General features: G+C 37.9%; 1 protein-coding gene across 6 annotated transcripts; it reads right to left on the reverse strand.

Moving 5' to 3' along the window:
• Positions 1-1,705: 1,705 nt before the first annotated feature.
• Positions 1,706-24,083, reverse strand: EMB (embigin). Of its 6 annotated transcripts, none has more exons than XM_015615465.2 (10): positions 23,980-24,082; positions 23,492-23,736; positions 18,576-18,656; positions 15,494-15,559; positions 13,273-13,435; positions 12,056-12,144; positions 8,483-8,607; positions 7,284-7,560; positions 4,890-4,977; positions 1,706-2,738 (listed from the first exon to the last, which is right to left on the reverse strand). In XM_015615465.2, exons 2-10 carry the CDS (start codon positions 23,577-23,579, stop codon positions 2,636-2,638), a joined length of 1,080 nt encoding a protein of 359 aa, XP_015470951.1. In that variant the 5' UTR covers positions 23,580-23,736; positions 23,980-24,082; the 3' UTR covers positions 1,706-2,635. The 6 variants fall into 6 exon arrangements, 5 of the variants coding, with proteins under 5 accessions (XP_015470951.1, XP_015470953.1, XP_033367218.1 ...); XM_015615467.2 differs by lacking the exons at positions 23,492-23,736; positions 23,980-24,082 and adding exons at positions 6,569-6,602; positions 23,072-23,246 and having other exon boundaries at positions 4,913-4,977; XR_001518966.1 differs by lacking the exons at positions 23,492-23,736; positions 23,980-24,082 and adding exons at positions 6,569-6,602; positions 23,072-23,246 and having other exon boundaries at positions 2,650-2,738.
• Positions 24,084-24,670: the final 587 nt, after the last annotated feature.

Genomic DNA, 24,670 nt, shown 5'->3' on the forward strand with positions numbered 1-24,670 from the left:
AGCAAACAGCCCTTCAGGACTCTTTTTCAGATTTCAACCTTCTCTAAGAAACTGGTATGGCTTTTGTGCATCTAAAATCCAGGAAAAAATCCCCTCTTACAAGAAAAGGTTTTAATTTTGAAAGACAAGATTTGCCAAGCAGCTGTAGTTGTTAAGATTCAGTCTACCCACTTAAGTCAGTTATTACAGATTAATGTTTTGTTATTAAAACTAATTTTGTAGGTCCTTACACTTAGCTCCAACTGCTGTTTGAAGGAAATTGTACAATTGTTTTGGATCTTATTTATCTCCTATCTCAAATGAGGTAAAAAAAAATAAAAATCACTGCCTAGAGTTTTGGGCTCTTTTTAAAGTCACAAAGTTTTTGTTCTATTCAATGCTAAAATCATAAAGCAACAGCAGTGGGAATGCTTTGAATATATACATAACTTACTTCTCAAAAATATATTTCCATAGCTCCTTGTGTTACTTGGACCAAGAAAAGGAGAGCTTATGCCTTTGAAGTTGACCATTAATTAAGTAAATTATTTAATATTTACGATTTAGTATTATTTCTTATTACCCTTCATAGGGAAGCCCAATGGAGTTTAAACCTAGGAGAACATGCATAGAATAAAACCACTTAAAATGATTCAAAACTACTCAGCAGCCTAAAAATAAACACCAAAACCCTGAGACAAAGCAAGTAGAACATGCTAGAGGTAGGTCAAGGCAAAGCTATGTTTTCAGCAGCCAATCTGACTAAGGTAATATAGCCCTGAGAGATCTAAGATGTGCTGCTTCCAAAATCCATGCTAACGTCAAAATATCTATTGGTATGACTTGTCTATGTTAGCCAAGACTTTATAGCCCAACTGCAAGATCAGGTAGGAACTCTAAGTGAAGGCAGAAAGATTTACCATTTCTGATTAAGTGCTGGGCTTTTTTCCAGGATGGTATCTAACCTCATTTCCACTGCAAAATATGTTAATGCTGCTTTTTTCAGAATATAATTCTTATATCTCTAAGACTACCTTTTTTACTATTTAACTGCCTACAAGAAACAATAACTACAAACTCTAAAATATGCCAATATACAGAAGTAACATTTTAAAACTGCCCACATTTACTTGATACAATAAAAATATCAATTATATCAATGAGAAATGCATATAAAAAAATTGTAGATGCATTCTGTTTTTAATAGTGCATAAAACTCCGAGGCAAAATACAAAAAACACAGTATCTAAGTAAGAGCAATCTTTATCAGTGTTCACTCCTTACAGTCAATCACCCAATGCTTTTATACTCCCCATTGTGTCTTATTTGGACCTTAACTTGGAGTTCTTCAAACTGGGAAATGAATTATGAAAACCAAAAAAAAAATATATGTATCAGACAGGATTCTGTCTCCCATTTCCAACAAAACAGCCAATGCTAGGATTTCTGATATTTTTCAAACCCATAAGAACAGTAAAATAGAAAACATGAGGGAAGGGAATTAAATCTGTTTTATCTATTTGTTTTTTTCTACATTCCTTTATGTTCAAAGAAAAATGACCAGTACAAAGAAGTTATGTGTATTTTTTTCTTCTTTCACTTTCTTAGAGTCTGCAAATGCTGCCTTTTTCTTTGCATTTTTATGTAGAAAAGACATTTTTCTGAAGATTTTACTTCTTCCTCTCAAAACTGAAGTTTTAATTATTTCAAACAAAGGCAACTGATGCAACAGTTTTCTAATTTATTAGTTGAGCATTTTTCCATTGCCGAATGCATAATTTAACTAAATGGTATTATGGCAACTCACTCTTCTAAAGCAGTACTGTCACTAACAGCAGTGTTGAGATTTTTGTGTAAGAGAAGTAGTGGCATTCATGTTGCTTTATCCTACTATACTGAAGATTTTAGCTGCTCAAGACCCACTTTGCTTTGCAAGACTAAGAAACAACAGTTTGCTGAAAGAAGCAGAAATACCAACCAGACATTATGTATGATCAGAAGCATACACAGGTATATTTCTGAAAATTCAGCATTCCATATAAATTATAATAACCAAACTGGCTTTTCAGGTCCAGAGAGTGCAAAATTTTTTTTTAAGGCATAAGGAATTATTGCAGTTATAGTCTGAAAAAGTACTGTATACCCAGTACTTATTTCCTCTGAAATACCTGAGTAGCATGGTATCTAAATGTTTAGCCTACTAAGGACTACAATATAGTAGAACTGAGAACAAAGCCAAGAAAAGTTAGAATGAAGACATTTTACTATTCTGAGTAAATCACAACTTTCTTAATTGTTTCATTTAAGTTCTGATGAAGATTCCCCTTACACCATTTCTTTGGTAAAACTGACTGCACCACATTTGCTTCATCAGCTGGTAAAAAGGCATTTTCTTTGGAGGAAATACTTTTTGTGATCTTGTATGTCCAGTTTTATAACACTCAGATAATATGCACACCCTATATTAACCATTTATTCAGCAAATAAAACAGTAGTTTCAGTCTGGGAAACAAAGATCAAACAGACCAATCACAAACCAACAGTAAGCCTAATCATGTAAAAAACTACCTGCTACAGATAAATTTCTAAATACAGTATATCATATTATCTGTATAAAATGAGTAGTTTCAGAGCTATTTTAAAAGTATCTTATTACTCAAATGTAGAGGACTTCAAAACACAGTGAATGTTTAAAATGCATAGTTGCATACATCTTCTGTAGCTTTGAGATGATTTCCACTTCTCTTGGCTTAAATCTCCTGCAATAAAAAATAAACATTTTATTACAATATGAATATTTATTCATATACTGAATTACTCAATAACTGAATAATATATTCTGTTATTTTGCTGGTTAGTAAAACTTACTTGAAAATAAACTTCATTCTAATCAAAACATCAATTTTTTGAATGGTCCAATTTGCAAATCAAACCATGGAATCATTTAGATTAGAGAAGACCTCTAAGACCATCAAGTCCAACCATTAACTTGGCGGCACCACCACATTTAGAAGCAAACCATAACCCTAAGTGCCACATCCACACACCTTCTGAGCATGCCCAGGATTGACAATTCCATCACTTTCTTGGACAACCTGTTCCAATGCCTGTCAGAGAAGCAAGCCTGTCTAACACATAATATAGAACTCTTCTGATACAACTCGAGGCCATTTCCTCCTGTTCCATCACTTGTTACTTGGAAGAAGAGACTGATCCCCACCTTGCTACAATCTATTTTCAGGAAGTTAAAGGGAACAACTGGCATTTATCGTGTTAACACATCAAAACTTTTGACACTGTACATGATGACAAAGTGATTCTCAGAGAATAATCCTAATTTATTGACTGAGTGCTGTGTCAAAAGAATTTTTTAAGAATGGAACCTCAGACCCAACATGAGATAAATCCTCTTATGCTGGTTTTGATTGGAATAAAGTCAATTCTTTTCACAGCACATGGTATAGGGCTAGGTTTGGATTTGTGCTGGAAACAGTACTGATAGCACAGAATGTTTTAGCTATTGCTCATCAGTGGTTACACAGTCACAAGGTCTTGTCCTCTCCCTCACCAGCAAGGACACTGGAAGAATACAAGGAGTTGGGAGGCGACACAGCCAGAGCACCTGTTCCTAGCTGATCACAGGGATTCTCCATTCCATAGAGCATCATGCTCAGCATGTAAAGCTGGGGGAACAAGGAGAAATGGGGAGTGGACACACATTCAGAGTCACAGCATTTTTTTGCCTGATTAACTGAAGCAGCAATTACACATTTTTGAGCATGATGAAGCCCTTCTGTCCTGGAGACAGCTGAATATCTGCCTGCCCATAAGAAATAGTGGAAATTTATTAGTGGAATTGTTTCTTTTGCTTCTGTGTTCAGCTTTTGCTTTCTTCTGTTAAGCTGTATATCTGTATATCAGACCCTGAGCCCACCTATTTTTGCTCATCTGATTCTGTCCCCCATCCCACCAGAGAGAGCAACAGCAAGTGGCTGTGTGGGGCTGAGTTGCCAGTTAGAGTTAAATCTAAGAGGAACAGAGACCGTATCATCTCAGAAAGTATTTGTTCTGGATCATTTTCTGAATATGTGAACTCTACCTAACATGTTTCCTTCTGTTCTTTAAAACAAAGGGTACGGTAACAATCTTTACTTGGGTAGATGGCTTGTGATGAGGATGAACCAGCAGTGATGTGAATACAAAGTCATTCACACCTCTCATCCACAGATCAGAGGCTGAGGTGCCAGATGCAGAAGAGAAACGAGTGTGTGTAGGATTGCTCCTCAAGTGACAGACTATCCTCTGACAAGCATTTCCAGATGGCATAAGTAGAAACAGCCTATAATCAGACTGTAAAGAGGGTACAGAATCAGGAAGTTCATTATATAGCTCTCATGGGACTACACACACTCTGGTTCCTCATTCTACAACTAGTCCTTTCAATCACCATCTATTAAGCTCAGTCTTCTTTCCCAGACTCCTCTAAATCTCTCTAGCACTGTCATATTCCCCACTTGGTGTAACAGAGTATCCTTCCTCCATAAACTCCCCTGACACGCTAAATATAGTCAGATAGAATGGCACTTTTAACACAGCAGTACCTTTATGCATCTCAGCATCTACCCTGGCATTCACTGAATTCTTTCATGATCAGGAGTCAAGCAGGTTAACCTGGGTCCCATTTTAAAGATTGCATGGTTTAACAGAGCTAGTAAATCACAATGACAACACAATTGAGTTAAAATGATTTGGACTCAGTTTCCTGTTCAACTGTATCTGACTTTACCTAAACAATGATTTAATTACTATGTTACTTCCACATAAAAAGACTGGGATAGCAAAGCAGACTTTTTCCTAGTATTAGCCTGCCCAAAAGATAAGTAAACTTTGGTCTCTCATCTCTTACTTACCTTTCAAGAAAGCTCTTACTTACTTTTTGAGGTTTACTTCTCTGCCTAGAACTACTTCGATCTCCCAGCAATGTTTTCTTCTGATTTACTACAAGAAAAAAAGCAAAAATTCCAAAATTCAACAGTAAGATATTCCAGAAGGAGACTTCTGTGAGTAGATATTATGCTGTGACTTGAATTAGAAGTTTTCTTGCTAAAAAAAGTTTGTGATTCACTAGGCTCCCACCTAAATACACTGCTGGATGTGACATTTAATTATAACCTCATCAACCAAATACAGCTGTATCAGTCATCCCCTGACATAACAGACCTGACGTGCTCCTTTGGAGCCACTCTCTGGTACACAAATCCATCTTCTAAACAGCCAATAGTTGAAACAAATTTCAGTTCTTGAATCATGGAAGTACATAGTTAAATAAATTTTCCTCATATGTCTTTATCTAAGAATTACACAATAAAGATTAAGCAGCTGTGAAGAACCACATCCCACAAGGACAAAAACGTTATTTTGGTGCACTATTCTGTTATCATTCTGGTATTTTCAGCATGTTTATGAGAAGTAGGCTGTGCAATAAAGGCAATTTTTCAATTTTCAACTCAAGACATAGCCCAAAACATTTAGCAGTATAATAGTATACTATATTCCCGAGACATACTCCCACTTTATTCTGTAATTGAATTAGAACTTTAAGTCTGTTCAGATAAGTGAAAAAGTACCAAAATATATTTTCAGCACTGAAAAAAGGAGTAAGAAAGTGAGTACAACACAGGAAAACTAAGAAGGTCACTGCAGCAAAACAAGAAATCAAGGAGGGAAAGAGATACTCAGAAGGAAAAGGGAGACAAATACAGCAGGAAAGAAGGGATCAAGGAGATAAAAGTAAGGGTAGACTGGACACATCTAAAAAGAGGACCTGTTAGGCAACTTTCCTCTTGTTTTAAGAAGTAAATAGGCTAGATAAGCAAACCAGGTTTCAGCAGATAGGCAGAAAGACAGGTATAGCACACTTCAGCAAGCAAGCCTAAAGAAATAGATGACCCTAAGCACAGGGGAGCCAGCATGGGAGCACAGACCCTGGAACAGCAGAAGAGCAACTGAAGTGCCTACACCTGGTTCCTTTGGTTAACAGCAACGCAGCCCGAACTACTAGCACAGTGTGCAATCTCCTGAGAGGTTGGAGTTAGCCCCCAAAACAACCAACAATACCACTCCCAACACCCCAGCAGCTACAGACTTAGCTACAAGAGTTAGGGCCTTCACCACATGCCAATGAGAGAAATGTATGTTAACATGGACAACTATACTTTGAAAAAAAAAAAAAAAAAAGGCCTCTTTCAGGTTGCACTTTCACCTGGAAGTAATTTCCATGAAATTATAGTCTTCTAGAATTAGCTTATAATGAGGACACACTGTGCTCTACAAAAAAACAAAACAACCCCAAAAGCAACACAAAACAAACAAACCACCAAAAAAAAAAAAATCCTCATTTCAAAATCAAGCTCAAGGTGGGAAATAGTGTTCTTCTCACTCTGGAATTAGTAAGGAAAAGAATAAGACATTCTTTCACATTGACCATCATCCCCCTTACCAATGAGATCAACAACAAGGTATAATTTTGTACAACACAAATACACATAGGAACAAATATTGAACTACAGTATAGGAACTTTTTGCTTACAGTTTCTCAATTTGGTCAAACTCTTTTCCACCTCCTGCAGAACAAAAGAAGTACTACATAAAAGTATCCATTTAATAAATATAAAATTTATTATATAGTACATTTAGTGATTGTTTAATCAGAACAAAATGTTACTTTTCATTTGTTAGTTTTCTTTAATATGTATTTCAAATTACCTTGTTTATCTATTCAAGGGAATTACCTCCAAATTGTTGAAAAAGCTTATCTTAATGAAGTTTTATTAGTCTTATTTTAATAAAAATCATCTTTTATATAGGTCTATACCTATCTATAGGTTGATACATTTCTGTATTTTAAAATAGATACCATGCATTTATGTCTGTATTAGACACATGCCTTTCTCCTTATTGAATTTCTCTAAAGAATTTTCTCCCATCAAGGCTACCAAGAATTGCTTCCATTCCTTAGCATTCCCTCAAAAATTATAGCCTCAAAATTCCCTTGTATTGTAAGGAAAAAAACCACCAGGACTATATCAAAACTGTTATGGGTAAGTAATGTTTAGTGAAAGCTCCTTTCATTGTAGTGTTTTATATGAAAGAATTTTATCAGAAATACAGATGTGAAAATAACCCATCTTCATGTATGATGCACTATGAGTCATTTTCTACTTTCGGCTGTAATTTAACAGAAAGCTAGAAATTAATTTAAAAAACCCAAATCAACCAACCAAAAACTCCCCACCAAAACTTACCTTTTCCTTTCCTTTTTGAATACACCTCATAGAGGACAATAGTAGTTACAAGAATAGCAACTTCAGCCACAACTGCTATGAAGGGTTTGAGAGGTGCTGAGATGGACAGAACTTTAAGTTCAAACCTCGATTTACTGCTCCCTAAATCAAAAACAGCTTCACACCAATATACACCACGATCTTTCTTTGTGAGCTTGAAAATCTCCAGACGGCTTACTTTGGCAGATTTTCTCATAATTTCAAACTTGTCAGTAGGCAGAATTGTATTAATGGGAGCCTGAAAAAAATACATTGCAAGTCTTAATGTAATGAGAAGGCATTTAATCAAACAGTATCATCAACATTCAGTCCTGTATAGACACGTACAATGAGTTAGGAACAAAAGGCATTCATGAAGCACCATTACCCCACCTTAGAGGGAAGGATTTATTTTATGGACACCCTAGTTCCTTCTAGATTACTCACTGGAGAAAAATACAAAGTTTCAGTGGGAAAATCGTCTGACCTGTTTTAGTTTATTTACAATCACACAAAAGGTATCTTTGGTTCTATTGACTCTCCAAGGACAACGGCATCCTTGGCTGCCAGATCTAATGCATGGGGTTTCACCACACCACAGAACATGTACTTCCAAGGAAGTGGAAGAGGGGGCTCTCCTTCACTGGGACATACACTGATTCTCTTAATGTCAGTGCTGATCTCCAGCATTACAAAGGAGAGAGATCTGTTTGCATTCTCTCAGTTGACAGTGCTGCCCTCAGAAGAGGGATGAAAAGGAAGCTATGCTTTCTGCATCTATCATAAGGTCAAGAGATAGAATTACTTCTGCCTGGAGGAAGTAAAGGGTTATACATCATCTTACAGGTGAAAGCATGTCCCGGTGTAAGATTACTTTTGTATCCAGTAGCAAGATTTGGGTAGTATAACCAGTATAAATACAGTAAAAACAAGTCTCTCAAGACTCACCCCACTTGGGTGTATGGCAGGGCCTTTTAGTATGCAGAAGAAATATGCAAACCAAAACAAAAAACTACATCCCTGTAACAGGGAATAGTTGCATATATTAGATTTTTTTTCCATTTCCATAAAGGTATTTCCATTAATGGAAATGCCATTTGTAGAGCTTGCAGTAAAGTACAAAGTATCTGTACTTATTTTTTGTCATACTGTTTTGCTTGGCCGACAGAGAGAGACCTTACCAGCTCAGTTCCATTGGTCATATACCAGGTCCAAGCCTTGGCATTATACTCAGTTTTACAAACCATTACAGCTGTATCTCCTATATAAGTGATAACAGGTTTTTCTCTTCCTTCAGTCTTGGGTACTAAGGACAAGGAGAGAAAAAAATCAAAGAGAGATACAGGTTTACATTAGTGTTACAAAGAACATATTTAGGTTGTTCACTTATAATACTCCATTCACTTTTTCTACTTAAAACCCTCATGGTTCATCATTCATGACACAACATAAATGACGAGTCATTTCGGGCTATTCAAGTATATAATCTGTGCAGAAGACTAGAGGAATCCTATTTTCAGTTGCTGTGTGATCTTGAAAGTTGCCAATTAATATCAAATGTCAAGTGAAAAAAAATTAAAACATGATTTCTACCCTTGCCCATTTCCTCTTTCCCTTCCTTGGCAGCTGCAAGCTATATGCTTCAGTTCTAGTATACTAGAAACAAATACGTAATTTTCCTGCAATTTCACTCAATCTGAAGAAACTGATGGAAGTCTATTTCAGCTCAATGCAACTACATAATGGTATCTGACAAACTGCACATACAGAGAATGTTTCTGTAACTGAAGAAAATCTGCAGATTGTTAGATATTTGTAGTTACAAACATTTTCTGAGCTGAAGCAATGACTTTCGGTGTATGCCAATAAACAGGACTTTTGTTCCAATCTTGCCGAGGACAGAATACAGTCAACAAGAAATAAGACATCAGTTTAACTTTAGAGCTACTTGTCCTAGCCATTGTAACTGCTTGTGACCCATAAGCTTCCAAAAAGATGTGCCCAGAAATGCAGTTAAACATACAGACTATCCCCCAGATACTGTTAGAGCTTAGCAAACGCATTATACTGAACTCTATGAATTTCCTCTTCCTTTCCCTCTTTATTAGGATTTTTACCAATAGGGTTCCCTCGGATCCACTCATTTTGAATTTTACTTCAAGTCTGATTGCTCTACTTTTTAAGTACAAATCCAGTACATACTTTCGATTTTTGTGATCACACTAGACTAAACAGGCCAAGTATTTGCTTTCAGCAGTTATGATGAACTATTTGACACAAGCTAAGATTGCTTTTGTCCTCTCACCTTCCTGACTGGTGGGCACAAATTATTTTTTAACCAAAAAAGTCTGCTTCTCATGTGTATTCAAACTTAAGTTTCCTATACAGAAACATATATGAAACCAATTTGTTAAAAAGAATGCTGTTTTCAGTCTCAGAATTTGCTGCACCATACAACAAGACTCTTTACTAGTGAAGTTGTCTCACTAATGAGTGTGTTTTAATCATTAAACACTATCCTTTTAAACAGTGGCAGAGTATCTTCCGTGCTGTCATTAAAAGGGATGACCTTACTAATTACTGCTGCAATCTGCCTTGCAATGTAGAGAAGAGCACACACAAGCAGGTTGAGATAAAACACCCTGCACACCCAGCACAACAAGCTGATGTGCAGTTGAAGAGATTTAGCCACACTGACAAGTGGCAAAGCTCAGCTACAGGCATGCCACCAATACATGTGATTTAGCCACAATTACATGTGAATTAGCCACGATTAAGGAAATTAGCATCTGTTACAACTTCTGGGATCTGGCTCTGTAGCAGTTAAACCTTGAATACAGGCAAGGCTTGTCACAGGTATTTTTGCAAGTGGAGCATACCAAATTTGGTGACAAAATACTTCTGCTGCACAGACAAAGCCAACTTTTGTAGAAACAGACAGGTGTCAGCACCAGCAAGCGCACCAGTCAGATTTCCACAGTATTAAAAACCAGAGCTATTTCTCAGTGCACGTATCCCTGAGCGCTGCTTAAAGGTCCCCTGAACAAACAGCAAATAAATTAATCTGTTCTACCCTTTCAGAAACTAGCAGCACTTCACATTTTGTAATATCCATGAATGTCCTCTGTTATTTATTAACTTCCTGTAAATATCTAATTGCTTTCGCAAATATGAGTAAAAATGTAACTCTTCAAAATCTGAGGGGTTATGCCAGGCCAGAAATCAGGGGGGCAGGAAAGGAGAGGTAACACATCCAATAATCCCGCAAACTGCGCTGTGGAAAAGTTATTGCAGTTAGTTACAGCAGTGATGACTTAAGTCACTGAGTCTATACCAACACATTACTCATCTTTCAGTTTGAAAATTGTTCTCCCTGCATTATTGACTGGAAGATTCAAGGACTTCTCTTTCCCATTTCCTTCACTATTGCATTAATCTTAAAAAGCATCAAGCCAGTACTTTTTATGGCATCAGAAGTGGCAGCATTCAACCATCATGCAGCAATTCTCTGATCTTCTTCTAATAAATCAACCAGTCCTATGCACTGTCCTGGAAAAGATGACTTTCCTCTTGAGTCATTGCTGCCCTTACCATAATAGTTATTGTGTACTTAGAGAAAAAAAAAAGAAAGTCTCCTTGGACTTTTTTCCATCTACACTGACTTGGCTGGCTGTTCAACTAAACCTTAGCCACATGCTGACAAGAAAAATACATAATTATTTTTTAGGGACTAAAAAGCCTGAATAAACTTAAATTTTTGTCTTTATTCAGCACTGCAAGCTAGTTTCTCCTGGCTGAATGTCTGAAAGCAGGTATCAATATTTGATATTTGAACCCACACAAGTTCATTCAAGTTCTATTACTGGCTATTCCACAGAACAAAGGCAACTTGCAGCTGAAGAACTAGAGTGCCCCACTGCTTAATTAAGCTGGGGTTAAGGTAATGATTTGAATAGTTAGGGTTTCTCAGAGCCTGTGTTTAGGGAAAAACACTCCTTTATCACAGATTAAATTACTGCATTGCTCTTTGCAAAATTTGGATGGTATGAACAGAGAAAGGAGTATCTCCCATTAGAGTTATTCATCAGCTCAGCAGCTTGTATTATCATTTCCACAAATCTTCCACACAACTGAACTTCACCTAGTACTTCCAGAGTAACATTATTGGAGAACACAAAACAGAAGAAAGGGCAGTTATGCTGCCCAATGAAGCACACTAATTGTTCATCTAAATACCATTCTTATACTATTACAGAATAAAAGAAGCATTGAAGTAATAATGTAGTGTTTCAGAAATACAAATGCAGTTTTAAAAATCCTGCCTCCATTTTACCAATCATTACTTCACTTTTAACACCAAATCTCATTCAACTTGCAAACTATTTGCTCTGCTTTTTGAAGAAATTTCTGAGACACCATCCTTTATTCTCATGCCCCAGAAAGTAAAGTGTATTCACATCTACTGTGGAGATGGAGGAAAAATCTATTTGTCAAGATGGGTGAAAATAAAGAAGACTTGCATGCTCTTTTAGTTACTAGAATTTTTTTTAAAGGCTTTTAGTTTTTGGTTCAAAATTCTTCAATCCATGCTACAGAAATTACTTTGATAGTTATTTTCACTTAGTCTGACTCTACTAGTCATAACTTATCAAATTATGTTGCCATTTCCATACTATTCAGAAAGAATATTAATAAACCTTTGCAGTGGTCAGCTGAAACAAAAATTTAAAATAAATACAAATTAATTAAATTACCATGCAAATGAAATGTAGCACTGAGTTCTTTTTCACCTTTCAGAATACAAGTGTAACTTCCCAGCTGACTGCTTTCTGAGATGGTCACTCTGAAAAAAAGAAAAATCATTAATTTGGGGGCTTTTTTTATATTTTCTCTTTTTACTGCTACAGGTGACTGCTAATTAGCATTCTAAAAAACCCAGTAAGAATCAGTAATGGAGTAGAAAACATCACTGCAACACTAGGATTCAGGTTTAGTGTAATGCAGAAACAGTGTAATGTTTTTAAGAAAATGGAAAAGCACAAGCACACTTTGGATCATAAACATCATTTTCACCCTTCACACTGACAGAAGGCCACCTTTATGCAGCATTATCACAGATTACTGAATTGGACATGGGTTCAGCATCTGAACTGTGAAGCACATCCTATAGAGGGCTTTAGGAAGAAGAAACCATTTAAGTAATCTCATCAACACAAAAAACAGTTTTAAAGAGCTTTCATCTAATGAAGAACAGCATCTTCTTCACCGGCAAACTATACATTCTACTGTCACTTTGAGAAAGATTTACATGTCTATGTATATGGAATATCAGGAAAGTAACAGTTTTATTCCTATTGTATTTTCTACAACCAAAATTTATGTAAATATTACTGCTCCTAAAGCTATAGAGAAATCAACTGGCAACCAGTCAGTTAAAATGTGTAATTGGCCTAAAGAACAATAAATTGTATCAATTGTAGAAAGGCTTCTACAACATTTTTTGAGTTTCTGTAGAAATCTGAAAGACTTAAGAAAACCTTTAAAATATCTTTACTGTAAAATTTCACATCTACCTTTTGTTAACTATGAAGAAAAGAAAATGACCATTTGTACCTTCCATACTCTTGCAGCAATGAAGTAGAGAAGAGCACATGGAAAATTAGGGAGTAGAAAAAGAAATTGCTAAAATATTTTAATCTCAGACTGATCATTATTTCACTTACTGAAAAAATTGTTGGACTTCAAAGAACTGTTTCCTTATTCTATGTTCTTTTTTTAAAAAAAACAACCTTGTTTTTCATGCACTAGAGGAAAAATAGGAGCAACCTTTCTCCTTTCCACCAGCTTCAGTATGTTGATTAATCTTTGCATTTGTCCATTTTCCAATATACACATTACTAGTACTGAGCAACATATATAATATGGTAACTCACTAGAATCTGCAAATCACAGTGTAAAGAATGCCACTTACTGGATGCTCCAGCTGTTCTGAGTTTTAGTGGTGTGACTGATTGTTTCACCTCCCTTTTTCCAAGTCACTTGAGGATTTTTCAAATTGGAATCCTCACCTAATTTGCATATAAGTTCAACTTTAGTTGGACTGGCTACAGAGATATTTTTTTCCACTGGAGCACCTGTAAGAAAGTTTAAGAACATTTAATGAAAAAAAATGCATTTCCTCAGTCTGGGCAAAAAAACTTCAGACACTGTGTTTAGCTATACAGGATTACAGGTCAACACAGGTGCACTTTATACTCTCCAGGACAAAAAAGCCCCTGCAAATACATAAAATAACACACTCCCATTTTGTAGGTAAACTTCCTAGAGGGCTCTAATATAGAAGCACAGATAATTAATTCACTGAGAGCGAGACAGACTTAAGAGATAGACTTAAGCTTTTACATTATTTAATCCACACAAAAAATATTAAGTATTTAATATGTCTATAGAAAATTACATTATTAGTGTCAAGAAGGGTTAAGATATAAGTATATATAACCACCTGGATTTTAGCCAGCTGCAGATTTTTATGATACTGTGAGAGCCTATTGCTAGGGAATAGGCTATAGATAAAATGTACACCCTTAACACTGCTGGATCAGGCCTTTCATGCTGCAGTTACTCAACCTGACACAAATCCTCTTCAAACCCGTTTAGGGCTGATTTTGCCTTCCTGGCAGGTCAGTAGAATTATGGAGGGAAAATACTCCAATACAGTAGAAAAACTTGTCAGTTTTTTGCCTTCCATGAGCATAGGTTCATAAAAACCTAAAACAAGCATAGCCAAAGAGTAGATAACGGTAGATAACGGCAGATATCTTCTCCAATCCATAGAAACAGCCTTTTATAAGAAAACACTTTAGATGTTGTACCTGTTAGCAGTGACATTTTATTTCATAACTGGCCTTCTCTTTCATGCCTTCTAGACAGAAGTTCAGTTAGTCATCTAACAAGAAAATTTATTCATGCCTCACTTCAATTTTAGATGTACTCTGAATTATTTGGTGGTCAATAAAGTGTAGGTGTATTACACAGCTCACATTCTTTCCAAGAGTAAATGAAGTTTTAAAGTACAGCTCACTGACTTAGTAATGCAAGTCATACCTATGCAGCAGCAAAGTCTCACTGGAGTGATAGCACCAATTCCAGAGTAAGTGAACTTTACCAGGTCTGGCAGAGACATTTACAACCTGAAGAACAGCATATCCAGAATTGCAAGTCCCAGCCAAAACACTTCAGATCTGCTGAACTGGAGATAAACTTAGAAGTGCAACACGTCAGTTTTCCATTGCAGAGCAACATCAGTTACAGAAACTCATTTATTAGAGCAATTAGGCTGAATAAATGAGCCAAGCATAACCCAGCTTGTTGAGGTTGCTTATGATCAAAGTAATTTTACAACTGGAATTGGTTTCACAGCAGCAAGAGTTTTACAGTCAGACTAATGGCACCAGCTGAAAATAATATCTGTCCTTTATGAAATTATTTTAAAATTAAATCCATCCTTTGAATGAACAAAACATAAAACCACATGATGTTGAAGATTTACCAGTAGCAAGACTGATTTTTGGGGCATCCCTGTACTAAGAGTGCAGATACCACAACAGGAAACAGACAGTACTTTAAGTTTCCCGCTAGAAGAAAACGCAGCATAAATGCTGCAAAATTACCTCCTTAAAATATGATGCCAGTATTTTGCAAATCTTCCAGAGATACTTCAGTTAGATCAGTTTCTCCAGCTAACCAAGAAATAATAGGATATTATTTGGCAACTAGGAACTTTTTAAGTACTTTAGGAACAGGTTTATTTTTGCTTTCTTCATGCTTTAACTCGTGCAATGTTGCTAAGCCAACACCTGCTGTTCAGCAAGTACTCTAGCTTATGTGCTCTCTGCAAGTGGATTCACTAATGCAAAAAGCTATCATTTCAATTGATTTGGAGGAAAAGAGTTATGAATTAGTTTTAATGAAAGTAGCAATCTAATTCCCCACTGAAAAATAGGTACTAGTACAGAGAAGTTAATAACAGCATAAATGTACTTACTTTTTACTGGGCTCATCACATACTCACTGTGAACATCCTCACTTTATCAAGAACCTGCCATTCTAGATGCTTCTACAACTCATATGGAAGTTTGTGTGTACTTACATTCAATATAAATTAACTAGAAGACAAAAAGTACTGCACTCACCAGATAGGACTATCTCATATTCCGAGTCCTCCTTGCTTGCTGGCTTGAGTTCTTGTGTGGCAATATCTGGACCCAATAAGATTTGGGCAGAAACAAAGTTAAGTTATCCTATGTAAGTAATGACACAGTAGCATCAATGTGGTTTGGCAATAATCAACTATAACAATCTTAAAAGAAGAAAATGGACCTTGCCAAATGCTGACTAGGGTGGAGATCCTTTTATAGACCTGTGTTAGCATCCATAATCTTAAAGCATCAGTGTTGTGGGGTTGCTGTTGTAGCAATTGCTATATAATTGCTAGATAATGGTTTTTAGCTTTATTGTAATGTTGAATTTGTGAATATCAGTGTCTAAAAATGTCAGAGCTACTTTATAGCCTGACTCAAGAAATCACCTATTGCCTACATACAGGACTTCTACATAAACATCTAAATAGTTCTTGAAAAAAGTAATAAGCTTTATAAAAAATTAATAAAGCCAAACCAACCATGCAAGAAAAACAAAACAAAAAAAAACACCCAACAAAAAACCCTAGAACAACAGAATGCTACCATTCCCAAAGCTACTACAATCTAACAACACAGCCAGTAAGTCAGAGGCAGACAGTCTAATCTAAGGTGTTTCTTTAATGAATGCAGGGTAAGAACACCTTGTGGTTCACTACAAAATGGTCAAAGATACTCTCTGCTCCTCAAAAATTCTGATATATAGCAGGCAATGCCCTTCTACAAAGGAAATGTTAACCAACATATGTCTGACCTAAAAACATTTTTCTCCTTTTGTGAAGAAAACCTACATTTACAAGGTATATGGTCACCAAAATTCCTTTTGGATCACATACCCTTCAGAACATATGAGATCTTCTATAAAGCTCTACAAAGCTTGATACAGCAATTCTTACCACAGCCTGTTCCCATCACCTGTTCTCATGCATTTCAAGAATAGAGAAAGAAAGCAAATTAATAAGCTGCAGCTCAAACAGATGTAGCCCAGCTACAATAATCTTTTAATTAAGGTGATGAAAAGAGAAATAGATTTAACCACCAGCCCAAAAGATACACTAAATGTTTTACACCACACATGCTTTTACACACTTGGAAAGTAATTTCACTGTCAAATGTTTCATAATGCATTGTAGAAAGGTATGAACAGTAATTAGAGACTGATTCTGCCTAGTCACACAGCATTATAAGAGAAAAACATTCTGGCTTTTGTAGAAGAAAAGAGGCTTGATTACATCATGGATCAGAAAGATTCATGGATCATAAAGATTCCAAATCACAATTGAGAAGACAGAGGAACTGGGCTACAGCTTTAGCCCTCAAACTGAGAGATGCACTGGGTGGCGAAATTGATCACTCTGCAGTAGAAATAGCTCCTCAGAAAGCCTACATCTCATCACTATTGCTCCTTCTCTTTCCCTGCATAAAACACTGAATTCACAGGTAAAGTTCTTAAACACTTGCCTCTGAGCTGTTGCTGAGAGCATCTGGCTGTGTTGAAGGAGGTCCCTGCTAGTGGTTTGCATCTAAAGGCATAAGCAGAGGTACATCTGCCTCTTCAAGTTGTTGGCCAGTTTCAGAAAACATCCTATCAAGCTCACAGCACAAGGAATTCTGTGCCTCAGGCAATCAACCTTTCTGCCAGGCTTGCTCCATCTGCATTTTCATACTTTCCTTCAAGCTTCAATCAGTTTAAGCAAAAATAAATGTGTATATTAAGGTGGTTGGTAATGAAGAATAGAACTTCAGGCTATTTCATTTGGTGTTGTTGACAGCAGATTGTTGTCAGTCTCAACTGATAGTAAAAAATGGCTTTTTAAGCAGAGAAATCAAAGCTGTCTTCAGCAGTAGACAATAGTCCTGTTGGCCCTAGACAAGAACACAACAAGCCTTGATCTCTGCCCCATGGAGAAGTAAACCAGTCCAAGTGTTTACCCAGGAAATAATATCAACGCTTGAAAGTTCTGGCAGATCTTAGCCTGCCTGTGTGCACAAACACTCAGACAGCATGACAGACTTGTCACAGATCACCCACGTTTATGTCAGTCCAGTACACTCATCACCTGCTTTTTTACCTAAATCACTCACAATGATACATTCAGAAGGCACCAATGCTAGTTCATATAGTAGATCAAGCCACAAAAAAACTCATCAGCCTTTGAAATGTCTTGCAACAAACAGGATTCTCATACTGATTTTCTTCCTCAATTCACATATCAAAAGGAAATACTGAGGTGAGGTCATATTATACGAAACACTTTCTACGTTTCATAAATGTGTGTGTTTATGTATGTAGTGAGTTATTCAGTTTAGTAGCTACTGCACTCCTACTTCTCACATTGTGCTAAAAAGCTTCTAAGATGAACAGCAGATAAATACCCTTAATCTCAAAAAAACCTCCAACTTGTAGGTGAAATTAACTTGCCAGCACTTGACTGAGTTCACATAGAAATGTAACTTAGCTCATATTTGACTTGACAAATCAACATGAGCTTTGGGACAGCACTGAAATTCTGATTCTCTGATCTTTATGGAGAAAGGCAAGTAGAACCAACAATCATTTGTTTCTTGTCCTGCCTGGAACTTATTCTCAGCACCCTGTAAAAAATACAATTAAGGTATAATGGACAACAGACAGTTTTGACACAGCCATAATTAAGAAAGATTAAGGTAGCAGGCATGGTGATGCAAGGGCATTTTTATACCTTTCAATAACACACAGGCATAACAAGCTCTCATATTAAAAAAATGTTATGTCTAAAGGCTAGAACACAACTCCCTACATAGGTACTAGTTTGGGCACTGTCTGACCTCCAGGGTCATTGCCTGCTTTTAAGTCTACATGTCTAAGGGCAACAGGTCATGAAAATGGCAGTTGCATAGCTTTTTCCAGTTCTGGAGATACCCATGACTCTCAAGCTCTTGCAGTGGCTTTGAAAGACCTAGGAGCTGTATCTGTTTCTTCCAAAAAGTCACAATCTTATTTCAAGACACTTAACTGTGAAAATGTAAACTCTATATGATAAACTAGTATCAGTAGGAGAAAGGCATATAGTTTTAAATGTACTGAAACAATTACCAGATGATTCATGTCCAGGTTGCATCTTAGTGACAGAATTCACCTGTGTCTGACTTGAATCTTGTGTTGTCATAGCTGGATCTAAGAAAAAAAAATAATCAAACCAAAAACAACATCAGAAAAGGCTTAAAGAAACTTAAGAGTTAGTAAAAACTAGTTCATGAAAATAATTCCAGAAGAACATCCTCACCTCAGCCTCTCCCCTCCATTTCCCCCCCCCCAAATTCTGAGCATACACCATTATAAAATGCACAATAATTGTTTTTCATTAGTTGTTTAGCTCACTTTAGGCAAGAAAAGAATAAAGAATGGAGACAATATTTGATCTCTAATTTCTGTAGAGTTCTTGCAGTTAGCTTATGGCTAAGAAAAGCCATTCTCAGAATGTTCCATCAACTTTTTAAACTGTACTCACATCCTTTCTGTTCATGGGCTTTAGAAACACCACTTATGCCACTGACACTGGTCAATAACTTCAAACAGATTAGAAACTTTTCCAATAGAATAAGGACTCCATTACAACCTTACAAATCTAGTGTGATGAACAAGCAATGACCATATCCTCCTTTGCTTCCACTAGCACCTCAATAAGAAAAAGAAATCTGTATCAAACATTAACTTCAACATCCAACACTAATAAATATTTCCAACTTTCCTCAGTACCACACTGCAAATCTGATCCTGCTCCTATGATACAGTTTTTACAAGAACCATTTAATAATCTAGTATGCTTTAATGTTCTTGACTGGAAAAAGAACAGGAATGAAAGAGGCAAAGGACTTGGTTAGCAGTTGTGTCACTCTTAAAAATTCAAAATATCTAGATGTTTTAAAAGAATGGAAATGTCTCCTCATTCATTTATTTCCACATTTGGGTGACAGAACTAGTGTTTATTTTGTACTATCTTCACTGACAAATGTATTCCAGGACATAGTTTAGAGCCACAGCACTGTTTATAGAAAGTGATTCAGCCACAAGAGGAAAAGAGGACATGTATTTTGCATCTGTAATTGAAGTCTTGGGAGAGGGGTGGAATTGGGATCATGAACTCTTCTGGACAGCAACAAACATGCACAGATCACAAAATCACAGAACATTCTGGATCGGAAGGGACTCACAAGGATCCAATCCAACACTTAAGTAAACAGTGAAAAGCTAACTCATATTTTAAGTGCATTCAATCTCGAATGCACTTAAGTCAATTCAGACTTGAGAACCAGATAGTTTCTGTAGACGATGAAGTCAGCACTCCGCCATTTCACAAATGAACATTACTTACACTCCTACCTCATTTCAGCACCAATAGGCAGAGACAATCTATAGATTCTCCACTGGAACCTCCAGTACACAGTTACTCCATTACTGCCATGCTTGGCTTACACCATCTGCTGTCTCCATCTGTCCATCATACTTCAAACAGTTTGGACCAAGAGTAAAACATGGTAATTGAGAGATATGATTAAAAGAATTAAGCAATACTGGTTCTTAAAAGCAGCCCACTTTTTTATCAGTCCATTGGTCCCACAGCCAGCTGTCCCCTCTGAGCCCTTCAGCTAAGAGAAGAACTTTTAAAATCTGCCCTAAGGATGTGCCAGCCTATGAGCCAGACATTAAGACTGAGTCTTACTCTTTGCCTGACAGAGGTACTGAGCACAGAGAGCTATTATTCTTCTGATATTCATAGTACAACTGAAGAAAGGTCCAAGAATTTTTATAACTGCAGCATCTTGAGGCATTTTAAGTATGTCATGGATCACCTGCACATTAATTAAATCCCCAAAGATGATAAATTTAGAAGGTGCCAGTGCCAAGCTGTACAGCAGCTCTGTTATCTCTCTGCAATAAAGGCTGATAACCTGCAATGTGGTTTGCATACTAACAGGGTTCTCATCTTGGCTTTCTTCCTTTATCCATGTATCAAGTAAAAAAAAAGTCAAGTAGTAGTATTTTTTGTCACCCCTGCTTCCAGATCTTTCATCTAATCTGTGCACATGTCAAACTACATAGAACAGAGATAACATTGCACCACTCTCTTCCTTTCATGTATACTTGCTAAATAGCACTGGTGATCAAAATGGGCCAGCACTGCATTATTAGTGTCATCCAGCCAGGCAATGATGTAAGCAAGTCACGCGGAGTAATTTCTCAAACTATTGAGTCATGCCTGCATGCCTTAGCCTATAATTCTTCTGCACTAGATTTAATCAATAGTGTGATAGGCTATAGAGTTCTCATCTCCTTGATTTCCATGCAGGAAGGAATACGCAAGTGTATGATATCATGAATTTAATCTTCTACATTGCCTCTGCTTTGTATGGTAGTCAGAATTTTGGGAGGGACAAAAGCATGGATGCACCATGCTTACTATTACCAGAGTAACTTCAGGATTAAAAATTTCCTTGCTCTCTTTCAGCCAGAAAAGCAGCTGAGTAAGAAAAGGCTGAAATAATATTTGGTTTAACATCTTTATCTTACTGCTTAATTTAATACCAATCAGATACTTTTTAAGCTCACACACAGTCAGTAGCACCCAAAACCAGCCACCAGAACCTCCTAATGCCCCAGAGATATCAAAGAATCAACATTAAGGCCTTCCAAATACCCTGATAAAAGCTGTTCCCTCAGGTCAAACCAGAAAAACACAACTTGGAAGCAAAGTCTGCAAGGAATGAGGTGTGCTCTACACTCATAGTTCCTTGATATCTTCAGGACCAGAAAGTGAGAGATGAGATGATTCCTAAATCAATCTGGCAACATTTGCTGCAACTAAATTAATTAAGAAAACCACAAAGGAAATTAAACAGAGCAGCAAGATCTGAACAAGTGTTCTGACACTCAGAACTTACTCTTTATGCAAAAGAAAAACAAGAGTTTATATTTTCCAAAACAATTAACAGTTACATGGCTAAGATAAGAATAATAAATTAAGTATCTTCTTCAAGATATTATCTCAAAATAAAACTCTAATAGGGCTTTTGGGGAATCTGCCTGACCATCTGCAGACTATGTAATCCACTTTCCTCTAACTCAGTTCTTGTATAGCAAGTGTTCCCTCTGCTTACTTTTATTGCAAGCATTTCTTTTGGTTGAAGAGCCCTCACATCTCCAAAACAAACACGATTGCTGGACTTCACTGGAAAACAGTTTTAAATTCTTCTTCCTTCAAGTGACATGAACTTCCCTTTGCTGCAGCTGTGTAGATAGTCCCTGTGCTCAACTAGCTTTATACACATTTAGTTAGTAACCAGTGAAAGAGTAAACTACCATTTTTTTTGTTTAAATCATCACAGAAGTCACAGTATGATGCCTCCCTATCTAGTTCATACAGCTATAAAAACAGTTAATAATATAGAAGTCTGGAAAACAGGTTCACTCTATACAGATGAGAAGTACTAAAGCTGGTGGCTTCTTTTTGAAGTCTGTGCTAAGCCACACAATACACATCACTTTAGGAAGATGGTAGATTTATGGAATTTCTGGAAACACAAAAAAGGTTTTGCTATTTGATTCACTTGTTTTATTTTTTCCCTTCAGGAGCTATAGTTTTATCAATGGCTTTACATAAACTTAAAATTGCTTCAGCCACCATCAGGTATGATTTTTGAAATTAACAGCTATCAATAATAAGTATCTTATAGCAATTAGCCACATGCTGACTCACACATTCCTACAAATATCACACCATTTACACTCAAAAAACTTCTCAATTAAGTAAACTGTTCAAAAGGACTTAAGTTCTGCTTTTACATATATATGCACATGTATTTTAAAGACGACTTAATAGCTACAAAGCAGATTTTTGTCTTTGTACATACTTAAATATGCATTTCAAAGGAGACTTGAGAAGTGCAAAGTATGTTTCCTTTCACATTAAGTAAAACTACAAGAAATTTTACAGACAGTACCATCACCTAGGGAGCAGAACTGGTCCTCTAGGTACTAGGAACTGCAACTGAGATGAATAAAACCTAACTGCTTTTATTTCATACACTGAAAATGCAGCTAAACCACAGTGAATTCAAGTCACAGCATTGGCATTCACATACAAGTATGTGTATGCACATATACACAGGACAGTACTCTAGGCCCAGCAAGACCTGCTCCAAGAATCTCACTCGGAACAGCAAACACCAACAATCTGGTAATTCCTACCATAATCTTTCTCTGCTACTGTGCAACGCCTCAAAAAGAAGAGAAAATTAACCGAAATCCACTAGTTTTAGAAACACGATCGTATTTCCTGAGAAGCAGCTGGCCTGCTCCTGAACTGCCGAAAGCCTCCAGAAGAGGAATGGGGCCCAGAAGGCTCTTTCTTCATGGATTTTAAATATAATTTTTAAAAACGCAATGCAAAATCCCAAGGAGCACCCCTCATAACCCATTAGGCACATTCGTATCTCAGTAATGTGATCTGTAGGGGAGTTTGCGGAGTTTTTTCCAGCATTTAAACGCTTTACGCAGTGAGGACCGGACAGAAAAGAGACACAACACCACACCTTCCCAATCCTGCACCTGTGATCTAATTAACCCTTCCATAAGTAAGGGAGAAGGTGCTGAGGCTACAGGACGGCTGATCACCGATGCGGCTCTCCCCATCTGCCGCCGCCCACCACCTCGGTGCGGGGGCACAGCGAGAGCAGAGCCCCGCTGTCCCATGAGAACCCCGAGCACCGAGGGAGGCAGGGGCGCCGGGCAGGATCGGAGCCGTTGAGAAAAAGAAACGCCTCAGCTGCTCCCACAGGCAAAGCCGAAAGACAGCCGCCGTGCCGGGGCAGCGCTACGTTCCCCCAAGAGCCGGGGGGATGCTGCGGAGCAAGGAGGACCTTTGCTCCCAGATGGTGCTCCAGTCCACCTCGCACCGGCCCGCCGGACACAGAGGGCGGAGGGGGCCCGGCCCGGGGAGAGTTTACATTTACCTGCAGGGCTCCCGCCCGAGACGCTGGTGCCGAGAAGCAGTAGTAGCAGCAGGCGCCCCAGGCACCACTCGGAGAAGGTTGAAGGCATGGTGCCCCCGCCGCGCTCCCCTGGCTCGGCCCGGATCCGCACCTCGCGGGCTTCACCACCTGAGGAAGCCTCAAGCGGGCCGGAGTGGCTCTGCGGGGGATCTTGCCACTCCAGCAACGATAGGGACAAAATGCAAAGCAAAGCTGCCCCAAATTCACTGGGAGGAAAAAAAAAAAAAAATAGGCCAAAAAGCCGCGGAGGAGGCGTTGGGGCCACAACCGTTCCCCTCTGCGGGAGGATGTGCTCAGCCGCGGGCCCGCCGCGCTTTAAGTGGCGGAGGAAGGGCGGGGGCGCGCACCGGTGGCTAATTGGACCGAGGCCTTATCGCCTCAGCCGCCCGAGAGACCCCCAGGCACCGGGAGGCTGATCAGGCAGGTAGGGGCACAGGGTCGGGACTTACTTTTGGCCCGAAGGGGTAGTTCTGTAGGGCCACCTGGCCAGGAGCACCCCTCGGCGGCAAACGGCTCCGGCAGGTCTTGCCCAGAAAAGGTTGCCTGAGGCAGAGCCTGTGTGTCCCTGCCCTTTGGCTGGCAGTCTTAGGGAGAGCCCAGCTTCAAGGGTCAGTGGCTCCGGGACAGCTGGGTTATACTGTATGGGACTTGCAACTCTTTTGCATCCCTTTTTCTAAATCTCCCAGCTTGTGCAGCCGTGCCCAGGGAGCATCATTTCTAGCAAAAGCTCCTCAGGTTTTTTATTATAGCTAAGTAAAATTGTTTGCACTTTTTTTTTTTTTTTTTCGTATATGCGTGTGTGTTTACCTAGTAAACCCACTCATATGTATGCATATATTAATATATGTGCATTATATGTATTTCTGTTTGTTGCTTGGTAAATAACAATTCTGACAGTGCAAAATGGACTCTAGCAAGGTGTCATTCTCTGAAAGACTAACTTCGTGATGAGGTACTTCCTGTTTCTTCCTTCTTGTCAGCTTCAGCTTATGCAGAGGTTGTCTAAAAGGTTTGTATCAATGATACAAAAAGGTCACTGCAAAAAAGCCCTTACATCATTTTAACTCACCATGCTAACAGAGCTGTAGAATTTTATGCAGCGTACATGTCCAGTGTGATGACTTTCCAGCACCAGACATG

Source organism: Parus major, chromosome Z (assembly GCF_001522545.3).
Source record: "Parus major isolate Abel chromosome Z, Parus_major1.1, whole genome shotgun sequence".
In the NCBI taxonomy this organism is placed as follows: Eukaryota; Metazoa; Chordata; class Aves; order Passeriformes; family Paridae; genus Parus; species Parus major.